At 43.4% G+C, this 18889-nt stretch overlaps 1 protein-coding gene across 1 annotated transcript in view; it reads left to right on the top strand.

The window, feature by feature from the left end:
- LOC126215240 (tyrosine-protein kinase Fer-like) overlaps positions 1–18889 on the top strand; it is a 140965-nt gene that overhangs the window by 26391 nt on the left and 95685 nt on the right. The window contains exon 2 of the mRNA XM_049941903.1: positions 18194–18382. Coding sequence (XP_049797860.1) covers positions 18194–18382 — 189 coding nt within the window. The remainder of the gene's footprint in view (positions 1–18193; positions 18383–18889) is intronic.

Below are 18889 nucleotides of genomic sequence, written 5' to 3'. Positions count from 1 at the left end.
TATCGAGATACATGCTTCCTGTAACAGAGTTTCCCGTGATACTGCACAAAACACATTAAATTTTGGAGGGTTCCTCTCATATACAGCTTCATATGATTGTTCCGTACCCCATATTTTCACATTATGACGATTCACCTTTCCATTTAAATGGAGTGTTGCCTCGTCACTATACATGGATATGGAAGTTAATAGGAATATAAAAAAGGGGGAAGGTTTATCTGTTTAGCAAGAGTAATATAAGGCAGATTTCAGACTATCTAACAGATCAAAACGAAAATTTCTGTTCCGACACTGACAGAGTGTTTATGGAAAAAGTTCAAGGCAATCGTAAAATGCGTTTTAGACAGGTACGTGCCGAGTAAAACTGTGAGGGACGGGAAAAACCCACCGTGGTACAACGACAAAGTTAGGAAACTACTGCGAAAGCAAAGAGAGCTTCACTCCAAGTTTAAACGCAGCCAAAACCTCTCAGACAAACAGAAGCTAAACGATGTCAAAGTTAGCGTAAGGAGGGCTATGCGTGAAGCGTTCAGTGAATTCGAAAGTAAAATTCTATGTACCGACTTGACAGAAAATCCTAGGAAGTTCTGGTCTTACGTTAAATCAGTAAGTGGCTCGAAACAGCATATCCAGACACTCCGGGATGATGATGGCATTGAAATAGAGGATGACACGCGTAAAGCTGAAATACTAAACACCTTTTTCCAAAGCTGTTTCACAGAGGAAGACCGCACTGCAGTTCCTTCTCTAAATCCTCGCACAAACGAAAAAATGGCTGACATCGAAATAAGTGTCCAAGGAATAGAAAAGCAACTGGAATCACTCAACAGAGGAAAGTCTACTGGACCCGAAGGGATACCAATTCGACTCTACACAGAGTACGCGAAAGAACTTGCCCCCCTTCTAACAGCCGTGTACCGCAAGTCTCTAGAGGAACGGAGGGTTCCAAATGATTGGAAAAGAGCACAGGTAGTCCCAGTCTTCAAGAAGGGTCGTCGAGCAGATGTGCAAAACTATAGACCTATATCTCTGACGTCGATCTGTTGTAGAATTTTAGTACATGTTTTTTGCTCGAGTATCATGTCGTTTTTGGAAACCCAGAATCTACTCTGTAGGAATCAACATGGATTCCGTAAACAGCGATCGTGTGAGACCCAACTCGCTTTATTTGTTCACGAGACCCAGAAAATATTAGATACCGGCTCCCAGGTAGATGCTATTTTTCTTGACTTCCGGAAGGCGTTCGATACAGTTCCGCACTGTCGCCTGATAAACAAAGTAAGAGCCTACGGAATATCAGACCAGCTGTGAGGCTGGATTGAAGAGTTTTTAGCAAACAGAACACAGCATGTTGTTATCAATGGAGAGACGTCTACAGACGTTAAAGTAACCTCTGGCGTGCCACAGGGGAGTGTTATGGGACCATTGCTTTTCACAATATACGAGTATATAAATGACCTAGTAGATAGTGTCGGAAGTTCCATGCGGCTTTTCGCGGATGATGCTGTAGTATACAGAGAAGTTGCAGCGTCAGAAAATTGTAGCGAAATGCAGGAATATCTGCAGCGGATAGGCACTTAGTGCAGGGAGTGGCAACTGTCCCTTAACATAGACAAATGTAATGTATTGCGAATACATAGAAAGAAGGATCCTTTATTGTATGATTATATGATAGCGGAACAAACACTGGTAGCAGTTACTTCTGTAAAATATCTGGGAGTATGCGTGCGGAACGATTTGAAGTGGAATTATCATATAAAATTAATTGTTGGTAAGGCGGGTTCCAGGTTGAGATTCGTTGGGAGAGTGCTTAGAAAATGTAGTACATCAACAAAGGAGGTGGCTTACAAAACACTCGTTCGACCTATACCTGAGTATTGCTCATCAGTGTGGGATCCATACCAGATCAGGTTGACGGAGGAGATAGAGAAGATCCAAAGAAGAGCGGCGCGTTTCGTCACAGGGTTATTTGGTAACCGTGACAGCGTTATGGAGATGTTTAATACACTCAAGTGGCAGACTCTGCAAGAGAGGCGCGGTGTAGCTTGCTCGCCAGGTTTCGAGAGGGTGCGTTTCTGGATGAGGTATCGAATATATTGCTTCCCCTTACTTATACCTCCCAAGGAGATCACGAATGTAAAATTAGAGAGATTAGAGTGCGCACGGAGGCTTTGAGACAGTCGTTCTTCCCGCGAACCATACGCGACTGGAACAGAAAAGGGAGGTAATGACAGTGGCACGTAAAGTGCACTCCGCCACACACTGTTGGGTGGCTTGCGGAGTATAAATGTAGATGTAGATGTAGATGTACACTAAGAGTGGAAGAAAACTGGTCATCATCCATCTTCCCAAGAGCGAAATTACATAATTCTACACGTTGGTTTGTCACCTTCAGGAATAGCTGTTTGTCAGCTTCACGAAGAGCTTCTTTTTTTTTCTTTATGCTGGCAGCTACTTATTACACTGCTCTGCAGCCTACAGACTTTTTAAAACGGAAGAAGAAGTTAAGAAACAATAAAAGCAGGCGATAAAACGGTGACTTAAATTGTAAAACGGCGGAAAATTGTGGAAAGTTAAAACATAAAGCAAAGGGTTGGCGAAGCGAATAAAATACACAGGAAGCAGACAGATAACATAGTAGACAGACAATTAAAAAACATGGCGACAGTCTGGTTTCTGTTCACAAGAGATACAAAATCACACCCTGCGACAGTATGATGTCCGTTCGCAACACTTCGGAAAAGACACACAACACTGAACACTCACTGTAAACACTGCACAAAAATGTCGGCACAAAGAGGACACACCATAGCCTAGGGCAGATGGGGGGGGGGAGGGGGACCTGGACAGATGAGGGGGAAAACAAGGAGGGAGGAGAGGAAAAACGAAAGGGGGGGAACCAAAGGGGGGGGGGGGCAGGGCAGGCGCGAGAGGGAATGGGAAAAGGCAAAGGAGGGAAATGCAAAAGGACTCGGGGGAGAGAAGAGGGGCAGAGAGAGGGTAGGTGGGGGAAAAAGGTGATGGGGGAAAGGGAGCCCACGAAAAGGGCGGAGGAAAGGAGGGGGGTGAGGATCAGAGTTGATAGGAGGGATAAATTGAGGGAGAGAGGGCATCATCTGGGAAGGGGATGGAAGCCACCTTGGGAAAGGAGATGATGAAGAGCTTCCAGTAGCTGGATTTTTTATGGTCTCTCGACGTCTGTGTCAGACACTCGGGGACGGCCCAGCGATTTGTCTTTACACAAACAACCTGTTTCTCAGAATTGTCCGTGCCACCGCCTAATGTCTGTGCTGTAGGAGGATCCACACCATACCTAGTACGAAAGTCACGCTGCACAATTATTATTGACCTACACTGCACAAAACGTAGAACACAAAAAGTTCTCCGTTCTCCCGACACCATTTCTACTAGAATTGAAGTGGGCGCACACTGCTGCTACCTAGCGGAAACCATGTAAAACTCGAGAGTTAGCTCTTTACAACAACACATTGTTGACGCACGTTTTTCGAATAAAGTAATAGTTATGTCTTTTTAAGTCGGATGCGTTTCATTGGCAGGACACTTTGAAGATGCAACAAGTCCACTAAAGAGACACCTTACACTACACTCGTTCGTCCTCTGTTAGAATACTGCTGCGCGGTGTGGGATCCTTACCAGGTGGGATTGACGGAGGACATCGAAAGGGTGCAAAAAAAGGGCAGCTCGTTTTGTACTATCACGTAATAGGGGAGAGAGTATGGCAGATATGATACGCGAGTTGGGATGGAAGTCATTAAAGCAAAGACGTTATTCGTCGCTGCGAGATCTATTTACGAAATTTCACTCACCAACTTTCTCTTCCGAATGCGAAAATATTTTGTTGAGCCCAACCTAGGTAGGAAGGAATGATCATCAAAATAAAATAAGAGAAATCCGAGCTCGAACAGAAAGGTTTAGGTGTTCGTTTTTCCCGCGCGCTGTTCGCGAGTGGAATGGTAGAGAGATAGTATGATTGTGGTAAGATGAACCCTCTGCCAAGCACTTAAATGTGAATTGCAGAGTAGTCATGTAGATATAGATGTAAGTGATTCTTTTTGATACAACCTGTGTTTTAAACTGTATTATTCTCTAACCCAAATACGAAGTTTCGTACTTGCGATGTCAAAAATCAGCTTTTGGTTGGTTCCAAAAGTGTGGTGTCTGGTGCTACACTGTAAATTTACGTATATATAAATGAACTTCGTAACACGCCTTTAGCTGCACGGAGTGCCCGCGTGGTTTGAGGCGTCATGTCACGGATTGCGCGGCCCCTCCCGCCGGAGGTTCGAGTCCTACCTCAGACATGGGTGTGTGTGTTGTTCTCAGCATAAGTTAGTTTAAGTAGAGTGTAAGTATAGGGACCGATGACCTCAGGAGTTTGGTCCCTTAGGAATTCACACACACACACACACACACACACACACACATACACATACACAACACGCCTTTATTTGGCCTGTTTCTTCTCTGTTCGTTCGGTAAAAATTTTACAGTTGATTTTAAACTAACTTCCTCATAAGCTAGAAACTTGAAGCTCTCATCATAGCTCAGAAATAAATAACACTGCAATATTAACTAGCATTAGAGTCTGGTGTGCGGCGGGGAGTATTTTGTTTTTCTTTGTGTGTGTCTCTGTCCGTCTTTTCGGTACAAATTTTGCAACTGATTTTAAACTAACTTCCTGGTAAGCTAAAGGCTAACTTTCAACTTAGCTCAGTACTAATGACAATACAATATTAATTCGCTTTCTTTTTTGGCGTGCGGCGGAGAGCACACGGTGTAGCATTGTTATTTCCCTGTTCCTGTTCCAGTCGCGAATGTTTCGCAGTTGAAAGCGACTGCTGCTAAGCCCCAGTGTGGGCTCGCTTCTGTGAGATTTTTACATTCGGCGTCTTTTTGCGGGATATGCGTATGAGGCAGCAAAATATTGGTTGACTCAGTTGCAGAGAAACTGAAATAACACTGAAATTTACCTCATATCTCTATTGTAATCTCATGAATGAAATCAATTGGAAAATCTGACACGCACGAAACTAAAAAGCAGAGAATGACTATTTAAATGAAAGTGCTTTTTAATATAACAAGTTTTTCATTTGAAAAGAAAGAATTACTGATTCAGTTCAATATGCAAAGCTGCAACGGTGTCGAAGGTTTTCATTGGATAGCTTTCATTCGAAAAAAATAAATGAACACTAACCCTACAATGAATACTAACCCTACAGACGCATAAAGCTACAACAGACGTATTCGATCATTTTCATTCGGCTGTTCCCACAGATTGGTTTCAGTCAAAAGAATGAATGAGTAGTCCGACCAATTGGATGATTGTTTTCATTTGATTGCTCTCACAGACTGGTTTCACTCAGAAGAATGAATGAATCATTTAGCCGATACGTAAAACTACAAACGAACACGCCGCTTCTTTTCCAACAATCGAATGACTCGATTGTTTCCATTCGGTTGCTCCCATCAGTTGTTGTTGTTGTTGTGGTCTTCAGTCCTGAGACTGGTTTGATGCAGCTCTCCATGCTACTATATCCTGTGCAAGCTTTTTCATCTCCCAGTACCTACTGCAACCTACATCCTTCTGAATCTGCTTAGTGTATTCATCTCTTGGTCTCCCTCTACGATTTTTACCCTCCACGCTGCCCTCCAATACTAAATTGGTGATCCCTTGATGCCTCAGAACATGTCCTACCAACCGATCCCTTCTTCTGGTCAAGTTGTGCCACAAACTTCTCTTCTCCCCAATCCTATTCAATACCTCCTCATTAGTTATGTGATCTACCCATCTAATCTTCAGCATTCTTCTGTAGCACCACATTTCGAAAGCTTCTATTCTCTTCTTGTCCAAACTATTTATCGTCCATGTTTCACTTCCATACATGGCTACACTCCATACAAATACTTTCAGAAATGACTTCCTGACACTTAAATCTAATTTCGATGTTAACAAATTTCTCTTCTTCAGAAACTCTTTCCTTGCCATTGCCAGTCTACATTTTATATCCTCTCTACTTCTACCATCATCAGTTATTTTACTACCCAAATAGCAAAACTCCTTTACTACTTTAAGTGTCTCATTTCCTAATGTAATTCCCTCAGCATCACCCGACTTAATTAGACTACATTCCATTATCCTTGTTTTGCTTTTGTTGATGTTCATCTTATATCCTCCTTTCAAGACACTGTCCATTCCATTCAACTGCTCTTCCAAGTCCTTTGCTGTCTCTGGCAGAATTACAATGTCATCGGCGAATCTCAAAGTTTTTATTTCTTCTCCATGAATTTTAATACCTACTCCGAACTTTTCTTTTGTTTCCTTTACTGCTTGCTCACTATACAGATTGAACAACATCGGGGAGAGGCTACAACCCTGTCTTACTCCCTTCCCAACCACTGCTTCCCTTTCATGTCCCTCGACTCTTATAACTGCCATCTGGTTTCTGTACAAATTGTAAATAGCCTTTCGCTCCCTGTATTTTACCCTTGCCACCTTTAGAATTTGAAAGAGAGTATTCCAGTCAACATTGTCAAAAGCTTTCTTTAAGTCTACAAATGCTAGAAACGTAGGTTTGCCTTTCCTTAATCTTTCTTCTTCTCCCATCAGTAGTGTAGGGTATGACTAGAGGTTCAAGATATGTCACAGGAAAACGCTACCCTCAACCGTTTTAGGGAAGATAAAAAATGGTTCAAATGGCTCTAAGCACTATGGGACAACACCTGAGGTCATCAGTCCCGTAGAACTTAGAACTTCTTAAACCTAACTAACCGATGGACATCACAGATATCCATGCCCGGGCAGGATTAGAACTTGCGACCGCGGTTCCGGACTCAAGCGCCTAGAACCGCTCGGTCACAACAGCCGGCTAGGGAAGATGTAGTTTGAATATTTTAGGCGTGCTTATATGCTTTGTGTGGTCGAAAATGATCAGTTATTCCGCAGCCTGGAAAGTAAGTACGTAGCTTCACAAGCCCGAAGTCTGCGGATCGAAACTCGATGCTGCTACTTCTTCTTTTCATTCTCACGTAATTCTAACAACAGATTTATTACGGATATGGGAATTATCAATATTTGTAGAGTGGAACTCAAGAATGGGCTGTGCCAAAAGACTGATTCCAAGTAATCATTTTTTTTGTTCTGACAAAAATGTTTCAAGGATAAAACCTCAACAATATTTTTTTATTTATTGTCTACGGTAAGTCACATAATCATTGCAAAATTTTTGATGTTTCCTTACATTTGCCGATGAAAACAAATATTTTGTTCCGAAAAACGCAGAATGTGCTAAATACCATACAAATACCGGCAAAAACGTGGTAAGTGCCAATGAAAGAAATCTCGAGCGTGTTGTTGATAATGAACATTTTACAGATACATTTTACAGATACACTATCCTGCGATTAAATTATATTTTTCCTTCTTTTAATTTTATAGAGCACAAAGCAGTTGATAAATTGTTTGAAAAAATGTACCATAGTGACTTTCAAATACGGCAGTATTTGTTGTAGCTCCTTTTTCATTTCAGCTGACAATTTTTTTTTACATTGTTGTGACGGTAATTCAGAGTTGTTCATTATGTCAGTGGTAATCCCTTTCTTGAAACTGTTATAGGTGCTCCAGTCTTCCAAGTTCGTTAAAGATTGCTCTCATCTTGATGACACCGGTTGCAATTTTTTTTTCGCATGAATCCTACTAGATTTGTAAATATTTATTTTTCGTTGTGTTAATATGTGAATCGGCAGCTTTTTAAAAAGAAAAAATGTTTTCAGGCTGGAGAGTATAGTAGCCGTAAAAGTACTGTCAGGAGTAGCATTCTTAATGACTTTTACAAGGTTCTTTGGTACTCGACGCTCTGACATTCTTCCAACCTGAATGAGATTTTCACTCTGCAGCAGAGTGTGCGCTGACATGAAACTTCCTGGCAGATGAAAACTGTGTGCTAGACCGAGACTCGAACTGGAGACCTTTGCCTTTCGCGGTCAAGTGCTCTACCATCTGATCAACCTAAGCACGACTCACGCCCCGTCCTCACAGCTTTAATTCCGCCAGTACCTCGTCTCCTACTTTCCAAACTTCACAGAAGCTCTCCTTGGAAACCTTGCAGAACTAGCACTCCTGGAAGAAAGGACATTGCGGAGACATAGCTTAGCCACAGCCTGGGGGATGTTTCCAGAGTGAGATTTTCACTATGCAAGTTTCGAAGGTAGGAGACGAGGTACTGAGAGAAGTAAAGCTGTGAGGACGGGGTGTGAGTCGTGCTTGGGTAGATCAGATGTTAGAGCACTTTTCCGCGAAAGGCAAAGGTCGCGAGTTCGAGTCTCGGTCCGCCACACAGTTTTAATCTGCCACGAAGTTTCATTCTTCCAGCCTCCTACGTTTTTCAGTCTACGCAAAATCTGTGCCACCCGCTGTAAATAATTACAAAGCTTTGTGGCACTTAGCCCAGTGGCCCGGGACATATACCGCTCATGCTTTACTTTACATGCACTACTAGAAATGATTGTAGCACTTAGCCAGCTTTTGAGGTTGTTGCCAACGGCACTACCTTGGCTTTTCGGCTCTAACTAAAAAAAAAAAGCTGTCTCTTAGGCCGTTATTGATTTCCATTTTACATTTAACGTTTCAGTTATTATTTTCATAATGGAAAATTGGAAATTTTTTGTGGTTAGGTCTTATGGGACCAAATTGCTGGGGTCATCGGTCCCTAAGCGTACACACTTAATCTAACTTAGACTAACTCACGCTAAGGACGACACACACAAACACACACACACACACACACACACACACACACACACATGTCCGAGGGAGGACTCGAACCCCCGACGGGGGAAACCGCGCAGAACGTTACAAGGCGCCCCAGACCGCTCGGTTACCCCGCGTGGCTATTTACATAATGTTTATCCCAGTAATGGGAGACCAAACTCTTTTCGTATTGCAATTGTAAATAAAAAAAGGGACACACGAGTACTTTCAATCAAAGCAGTACAGTCATTTCATTACACTATTGTTGCTACACCTGCGACAAGTATAATACAGGGTGTCCCAGCTATCTTGTCCACCCAAAATATCTCTGGAACAATAACAGCTATTGGAAAACGACTTTCACCGGTATCAATGTAGGGCTGGGGCCCATGAATGTACATATTTGGAAACATTCTAAAACGAAAGCATATGTGTTTTTTAACACAAACTTATGTTTTTTTTTAAATGGACGTCCTATATTTTTTCTTCAGCAATCCATAGCATGACAAAGCACATACACAATGGCGTTGATTGCATCGCAATATTCCCATTACATCCCGAAATATTGAGTCGCGAAGTTGACGCTTGAAACACCCGACATGCGCTGCTAGTGCACGTCCTGAGGCTCAGACGTGAACCCCATGCTGCCCGTAATCGCGATGTGATTGACATGTGTAATCACACCTCCATACTTATCAAGAGGTCCGAAACAACGGTAAACCTTTTAGTCCACTTGCTCGTTTCACTAAAACCATCAACATGAATTTTACTATTACGAGTGAACGATTAACTGTCACTTGCGCTAGATCTACAGTAAAGTAAAGTTTTAACGTTGAACGGCATTACCTTTTTAGTAACGGATTAACGATAAGCGAAGTTAACTTTGTGACTAACGTTGCGGTACACAGATATGTTACAGAACCGCATCACCCTTAGCCTATGGGATAAATACCTGCTGGAATGTACGACGTTAATGCAGGATGGCAGCAGACCGTATTATTCGTTTCGGACCTCTTGATAAGTATGGAAGTGTGATTACGCAAGTCAGTCACATCGCGATTACGGGCAGCATGGGGTTCACGCCTGAGCCTCAGGACGTGCGCTAGCAGCGCATGTCGGGTGTTTCAAGCGTCAACTTCGCGTCTTAATATCTCGGGATGTAATGGGAATATTGCGATGCAATCAACGCCATTGTGTATGTGCTTTGTCATGCTACGGATTGCTGAAGAAAAAATATAGGAGATCCATTTAAAAAATCAAAAGTTTGTGTTAAAAAACACATATGCTTTCGTTTTAGAATGTTTCCAAATATGTACATTCATGGGCCCCAGCCCTACATTGATACCGGTGAAAGTCGTTTTCCAATAGCTGTTATTATTCCAGAGATATTTTGGGTGGACAAGATAGCTGGGACACCCTGTATATAACCTATAAGATAATACTGATCGTAGAAACATGAGAAACATTATTGCTACATACAGCACGTGTGATGGAGCGCCGAATTTTTGCGTAAGCATCGTTTTGCAATGTGTCTGTTGCTAAATAAATTTGGTTTACGTTCGCGAACGAAGCTCAGTCATCATCTATTTTAACGACGTACCGCGAATCTCGAAACATATCAGCGAATACTGGTGCAGACGTCTGATTGAATTTTTAATGCAATCTTCTCTAGAAGCTCTCTCTCTATTCTGTTCTACGATGTTCGCGCAATTATGCAATGGTTTTACAGGGTCTGCAACTAACCACTTATGCTCTCAGCTGCGGGTTCTGTGAATACTAGCGACAAATACGAAGTATACACCGACAAGCCAAAACGTTATGACCTCTGCCCCCGAGACTTTGGATGCCGCCTGCGGACACGTGACGCGGTAACAAAAGTATCCAAGCGGATTAGACACGGGTGGGGGATCACCCTAGAGAAGATATTGGATGCAGGCATGGAAATACACCACTGGCCATTAAAACTGCTACACCAAGAAGAAATGCAGATGATAAACGAGTATTCATTGGACAAATATATTATACTACAACTGACATGCGATTACATTTTCACGCACTTTGGGTGTATAGGTCCTGAGAAATAAATACCCAGAACAACCACGTCTGGCCGTAATAACGGCCTCGATACGCCTGGGCATTGAGTCAAATAGAGCTTGGATGGCGTGTACAGGTACAGCTGCCCACGCAGCTTCAACATGATACTACAGTTCATCAAGGGTACCGACTGGCGTATTGTGACGAGCCAACTGCTCGGCCACCATTGACTAGACGTTTTCAGTTGGTGAGAGATCCGGAGAATGTGCTGGCCAGGGCAGAAGTCGAACATTTTCTGTGTCCAGAAAGACCCGTACAGGTCCAGCAACATACGGTCGTGCATTATCCTGCTGAAATGTAGGGTTTCGCAGGGATCGAATGAGGGGTAGAGCCACGGGTCGTAACACATCTGAAATGTAACATCCACTGTTCAAAGTGCCGTCAGTGCGAACAAGAAGTGACCGAGACGTGTAACCAATGGCACCCCAAACCATCATACCGGGTGATAGCCAGTATGGCGAAGACGAATACACGTTTCCAATGTGCGTTCACCGCAATGTCGCCAAACACGGATGCGGCCATCATGATGCTGTAAACAGAACCTGGATTCATCCGAAAAAATGACGTTTCGCCATTCGTGCACCCAGGTTCGTCGTTGAGTACACCATCGCAGGCAATGTGATGCAGCGTCAAGGGTAACCGCAGCTGTGGTCTCCGAGATGGTTGTTGACTTGCAAATGTCCCCATCTGTTGACTCAGGGATCGAGATGTGGCTGCACGATCCGTTACAGCCGTGCGGATGCCTGTCATCTCGACTGCTCGTGATACGAGGCCGTTGGTATCCAGCACGGCGTTCCGTATTACCCTCCTGAACCCATCGATTCCATATTCTTGGCTCTCGATCAAAGCGAGCAGCAATGTCGCGATACGACAAACCGCAATCGTGATAGGCTACAATCCGACCTTTATCAAAGTCGGATACGTGATGGTACGCATTTCTCCTCCTTACACGAGGCATCACAACAACGTTTCACCAGGCAACACCGGTCAACTGCTGTTTGTGTATGAGAAATCGGTTGTAAACTTTCCTCATGTCAGCACGTTGTAGGTGTCGCCACCGGCGCCAACTTTGTGTGAACGCTCTGAAAAGCTAATAATTTGCATATCACAGCATCTTCTTCCTGTCGGTTAAATTTCACATCTGTAGCACGTCATCTTCGTGGTGTAGCAATTTTAATGGCCAGTAGTGTAATTTTACTTTCCCTGTGTGAAGGAGCCTTACTGCTTTTTGACCTTTCATCACGCCCAGGCTTTCTGTTTCACTGTGTGACGCAAACATAGGTGGCGCAAAAGAAGAAGTCCAAATGTACTGGGGGGTGGCGGAGTGAATAGAATAACAAGCTTTTTCCGATGTGAAGAAGTTGCACCCAATTGTGTTAACAATTTTTAACGCAACTAGTGAGCTATTTCTTTACGCCGAGATCCTTCGAAAACAGTTGCTGAATATGATGAACAAAAATCTTAACAGTACGACGGGCGCTTGCGTTAGGCGTAGAGATGTGAGGGGGGAATGCTGACGTAATCGGCGCTCTGCGCTACTAACTGAAGTTGCAAGCTTTAGCTTCAGCACGCACTTTTGACACTATAACTGATAGGTCGCTGGCGTTTGAATAAAAAAAAAAAAAAGGAACAGGGAAGTCGACATGAAGTGTTCTAGACAAACATTACATGTGACCAAACGGAACGACGAACCCATCGCACAGCTTTTATTGTGCCACTTGCATGCAGTTGCAAATTTTTAGCAAAGTGGCTATCGCGAAGCGTAAACGTGCATTGTTTTCCTTGCACTTCTTGCTCTAAAGGGGATAAGTAGGCTGCTAGTTTATTGAAATACAGAACATTTATTGATAAATCTTTAAGATTTTGGAATAAATCAATACCTAAATATACAGCTCTGAAACCGGCAGTATATTTACAATATGCAGTCGATATTTTTATAGGGCTGTACATTGATATTATTTCCGTCGACATATCGATGTATCGTAACTTTTTTCAACATATATAATGGGATGAGGAAACAAAAGAAAAGTTCGGAGTAGGTATTTCAATCCATGAAGAAGAAATAAAAACTTTGAGGTTCGCTGATGACATTGTAATTCTGTCAGAGACAGCAAAGGACTTGGAAGAGCAGTTGAACGGAATGGACAGTGTCTTGAAAGGGGGATATAAGATGAACATCAACAAAAGCAAAACGAGGATAATGGAATGTAGTCGAACTAAATCGGGTGAGGCTGAGGGAATTAGATTAGGAAATGAGACACTTAAAGTAGTAAATGAGTTTTGGTCTTTGGGGAGAAAAATAACTGATGATGGTCGAAGTAGAGAGGATATAAAATGTAGACTGACAATGGCAAGGAAAGCATTTCTGAAGAAGAGAAATTTGTTAACATCGAGTATAGATTTAGGTGTCAGGAAGTCGTTTCTGAAAGTATTTGTATGGAGTGTAGCCATGTATGGAAGTGAAACATGGACGATAAATAGTTTAGACAAGAAGAGAATAGAAGCTTTCGAAATGTGGTGCTTCAGAAGAATGCTGAAGATTAGATGGGTTCAAATGGCTCTGAGCACTATGGGACTCAACATCTTAGGTCATAAGTCCCCTAGAACTTAGAACTACTTAAACCTAACTAACCTAAGGACATCACACACACCCATGCCCGAGGCAGGATTCGAACCTGCGACCGTAGCAGTCCCGCGGTTCCGGACTGCAGCGCCAGAACCGCTAGACCACCGCGGCCGGCATTAGATGGGTAGATGATATAACTAATGAGGAGATATTCAATAGAATTGGGGAGAAGAGGAGTTTGTGGCACAACTTGACTAGAAGAAGGGATCGGTTGATAGGACATGTTCTGAGGCATCAAGGGATCATCAATTTAGTACTGGAGGGCAGCGTGGAGGGTAAAAATCGTAGAGGGAGACCAAGAGATGAATACACTAAGCAGATTCAGAAGGATGGAGGTCGCAGTAGGTACTGGGAGATGAAGAAGCTTGCACAGGATAGAGTAGCATGGAGAGCTGCATCAAACCAGTCTTAGGACTGAAGACCACAACAACAACAGCAACAACAACATAGTGGGATGATAATGATATTTTTTAAAATATCAATTATCGGACTCCAGATATTTTTAAAAATATCAACAGTCCTATCTCCAACCTTAATGGATATAATGCACAAAAGCAGAAACCTGTTGTCAGCTCACCACCTCAAGAACGATATAAATGATGCACAGTTCCATACTCAGGAAAAATCTCACCGCTTATAGCCAGAAAGCTTAAATCAATTATTGAAACAACATAAGTTTGTCTGCACAACACTGCTGGTCACTTTTTGCCCATTGTTAAGGACCGCAGCTGATGTTTGGAAAAGAGTGGATTATATAAAATTACTTGTAATTTTGGCAAATTCTATGTTGGTCAGTCTGGCAGGGCAATATATACCCACGTGAAGGAAGAGCACAGAGGATTCTACTTTTGCAGATCATCTGCTCAAAGAAGGCCATAATCACAGGGTGAAACATGAGGTGTTACATTCGTAAAGGAAGGAAGATGAACTATCTTGAATTAATGGAAGTTACTAAACACATGTCCATCAACCCAAACCTAGTACTGAATGGCCAGACACAGTTCACTTATTCGCCACATTTACTCGCAGATACTACTCATAATCCCATCCAGGCCGCGTTGTAAACGATCCCTCTTACTCACATGCCCCATTTTCCTTTATTTCAGTTGCTATAATTTCTCTCGTTATGTTTTACTTTGTGTAATAACAGCTGGTCCACTCACCTGCTTAGTCACTGTTATATCTCACCTGTTTGTAACTTGGATCCATTAGAGACAAGATTATTTTATTCAGCCACATCTTTGGATTACGTCACCTAAGTTTATTGTTAGATTATTTTCTGCTATGAACAACTGCTGAAATTTGTATATTGTTCATTAGTTAATGTGTAACGTGTCTTATCTTAGTTAAATAATCTTACATCGCATTTACGCTGAAATAATGTCTCTTGTTTCATTCCTAATTCTCACATTAACATTTTTCATTTCTGGAAATGGATATAGCACAGCCCAATACAACAGCCGCGACAATCCGTATTGTTTTTGTTAGCCCCAGCGACAGAAGAGCACCAAGCGGCCAGCAAGCAACACTTCTGAATACGATATCGGGGTGGTCCATTGATCGTGACCGGACCAAATATCTCACGAAATAAGCGTCAAACGAAAAATGTACAAAGAACGAAACTTGTCTAGCTTGTAGGGGGAAACCAGATGGCGCTACGGTTGGTCAGCTAGATGGCGCTGTCATAGGTCAAACGGATATCAACTGCGTTTTTTAAATAGGAACCCCCATTTTTTATTACATATTCGTGTAGTACGTAAAGAAATACGAATGTTTTAGTTGGACCACATTTTTCGCTTTGTGGTAAAGATTCATCGAACAGTCTCTCTTACTTATGAAGAAAAGTGTACCTATAGCAACAAATGCAGCCAATACTAAGTGAAAAAATGATGAAATTTCACAATGAAAAAAAAAATTTTGTTATGTTTTTGAACTTCCGCTGCTACGAGTGTGAATCCTAATCCTTCCTGGTCATGCTGACAAAGATTTACGAATGTCCTTGTAAAAGTATAGTGAGTGGAAATTAAAATGTCCTGTGGTGCCTCTCCTGCTCCAAGTCGGCCCGTTTAACGTCCTACCCCCCTTAAGTAAGCAGAAAATGATTAAAAAGAAACATTATCCTTACGACACGACTGTTGCCTTCCCACCGCTTGGAGCGCTAGTGTCGCTCCAGCTGTCAAACGGTAACAAGTTTCGAATCAAAGAGGCCGGTTGGTTTGAGGGAGGGGACCAAACAGCGAGGTCATCGGTCCCATATGATTAGGGAAGGATGGGGAAGGAAGTCGGCCGTGTCTTTTGAGAGGAACCATCCCGGCATTTGCCTTAAGAGGTTTAGGGAAATAACGGAAAAATCAGGATGGCCGGACGCGGGTTTGAACCGTCGTCCTTCCGAATGCGAGTCCAGTGTGCTGACCACTACACCACCTCACTCGGTCGCACCAAAGAGTAGCTCGACTGTGTGTGTTAAACTGTGATATGAGGAAATACAGAACAAGGAAAAGGACAGTGCCCCATGCAATGTTTTGCCAGTTATTATTTTTATCACACTTGAATGTGGAATAGGAGCGTAATATTCAGAAATTGAAATCTCGATACGGTGTAGTAAATGAAGTGTCATAAAAATTTTCTCACAGTTTTGCTCTCCTCTCCCCCCCCCCCCCCCCTCCTTTCCCTACGCCACTGAGATGTTGTTGTTGTGGTCTTCAGTCCTGAGACTGGTTTGATGCAGCTCTCCATGCTACTCTATCCTGTGCAAGCTTCTTCATCTCCCAGTACCTACTGGAACCTACATTTTCTGAATCTGCTTAGTGTATTCATATCTCGGTCCTAAGGTGTTACACAATACGAATTCTGTTAGAAAAGTATCGCTCTTTTGGCTGGGAAAAGATAACCTGAAGATGCCAAAATAAGGTGAAACGCGTCGTTGAAGAATAAAAAACCTAAAATTGCAACCAAGACTGCTTGACCCTATGGTGCGTACCTGTGGAGTACCACAACGCGTGAGCCAAAGAACGCAGTCACCATCACTGACGTTGCTGCACACTAGGCAGGCCTTCGTGGTCTCTTTGACGAACAATGCTTGTACTGGGACGACTGGTATGCGGTTCCCGGGTCATACCTATACACACAGGACTTGTCAACACTGATAATGGTATTCACGAAGTCGGGGCCACTGTTCGTTGTGTCCAGCATGTCCTGTGAGACGTGAGCATGAAGTCGCTTTTGCTCCACCGTCTGAAGCTTAGGCACGAATTTCGCCGACACTGTCTTCGTGGCCAAATATTCGGTAACATTGGAAAGTGCCGAAAAAGCCCTGATGCCTACCTGTGACGCAGTTTCTCTGACAGCACGACAACCCAGAGTGTTCACTCTGGGAATGACCTGGTCATTTGGGCACGTTGATGACCGACCGAAGCGTGGCTTGCTCTCCACCGATGTCCAGCTGCCTTTAAATCGGTCGTACCATTCTTTAATCTATGTCATGACCGTAGCATCGTCACGTGACAGGCGTCTGAATGTTCTGAATGGTTTCCACATGGCTCTCGCCCAGATTCTGGAGAAACTTTGTTCAGTATATATAAATGACCTGGGTGACAATCTGAGCAGTTCTCTTAGGTTGTTCGCAGATGATGCTGTAATTTACCGTCTAGTAAGGTCATCCGAAGACCAGTATCAGTTGCAAAGCGATTTAGAAAAGATTGCTGTATGGTGTGGCAGGTGGCAGTTGACGCTAAATAATGAAAAGTGTGAGGTGATCCACATGAGTTCCAAAAGAAATCCGTTGGAATTCGATTACTCGATAAATAGTACAATTCTCAAGGCTGTCAATTCAACTAAGTACCTGGGTGTTAAAATTACGAACAACTTCAGTTGGAAAGACCACATAGATAATATTGTGGGGAAGGCGAGCCAAAGGTTGCGTTTCATTGGCAGGACACTTAGAAGATGCAACAAGTCCACCAAAGAGACAGCTTACACTACACTCGTTCGTCCTCTGTTAGAGTATTGCTGCGCGGTGTGGGATCCTTACCAGGTGGGATTGACGGAGGACATCGAAAGGGTGCAAAAAAGGGCAGCTCGTTTTGTATTATCACGTAATAGGGGAGAGAGTGTGGCAGATATGATACGCGAGTTGGGATGGAAGTCATTGAAGCAAAGACGTTTTTCGTCGCGGAGAGATCTATTTACGAAATTTCAGTCACCAACTTTCTCTTCCGAATGCGAAAATATTTTGTTGAGCCCAACGTACATAGGTAGGAATGATCATCAAAATAAAATAAGAGAAATCAGAGCTCGAACAGAAAGGTTTAGGTGTTTGTTTTTCCCGCGCGCTGTTCGGGAGTGGAATGGTAGAGAGATAGTATGATTGTGGTTCGACGAACCCTCTGCCAAGCACTTAAATGTGAATTGCAGAGTAGTCGTGTAGATGTAGATGAGTAGCGCCGCTGCAGTAGTTCCGACATTTCCCCCTCAATGATAAACCGACCCGACTACTACACACTACCTCACTCAACTGCTGTTTGCTATCAACTGACGCTGTCGACAAAGTGAAAAAAAATAAATAATTCTAGTTTGCTCAGGCAGGTTCAAGGTTGGCTCATGCAAGCGCACTAGATTCATATCCATCAGGTGTTCTCGCAAAAAGAAAACACCTATTAGACTGGTTTTCCAGATACGGTGAGAGGCCGCTGTGTGGTGTTTTGCAGGCCCTGCTGGAGCTGGAGGAGGACTCCTACTTCCACGGGCGGCTGGACCGCAAGTCCGCAGAACCACTGCTGCGGCGGGATGGAGACTTCCTGGTGCGGGAGACTCTCCTACTGGGTGTCTGGCAGCTGGCGCTGTCCGTGCGCTGGAGGGGCCAGCACCGCCACTTCGTGATCCAGACGACTCCAGAGGTCAGTCGCTGTGCTCTGAGGCTGGAGGCTCGCGTGGTTGTGGCTGTGTGTGTGTGTGTGTGGGGGGGGGGGGGGGGGATGCGTTCAGCGTAGCTCTGGAACGACTGGCAATGCTACATTACATTTCCTTGTCTTTTTATTTAATTTTATTTACTACTTTCTTTTAGTCTGTTATCCGCAGGCTGATCCAGTATTACCAGGCAGTTATAATTATACTTTCCCTATCTAACACGGAAAGTACACTACTGGCCATTAAAATTGATACACCACGAAGATGAAGTGCTACAGACGCGAAATTCAACCGACAGGAAGAAGATGCTGTGATATGCAAATCATTAGCTTTTCAGAGCATTCACACTAGGTTGGCGCCGGTGGCGACACCTACAGCGTCCTGACATGACGAAAGTTTCCAACCGATTTCTCATACACAAACAGCAGTTGACCAGCGTTGCCTGGTGAGACGTTGTTGTGATGCCTGGTGTAAGGAGGAGAAATGCGTACCATCAC

The sequence above is a fragment of the Schistocerca nitens genome, chromosome 12 (genome assembly GCF_023898315.1).
Source record: "Schistocerca nitens isolate TAMUIC-IGC-003100 chromosome 12, iqSchNite1.1, whole genome shotgun sequence".
In the NCBI taxonomy this organism is placed as follows: Eukaryota; Metazoa; Arthropoda; class Insecta; order Orthoptera; family Acrididae; genus Schistocerca; species Schistocerca nitens.
Note: the sequence above shows the minus strand (reverse complement) of the source record. Positions and strands in the feature narration are given on the sequence as shown.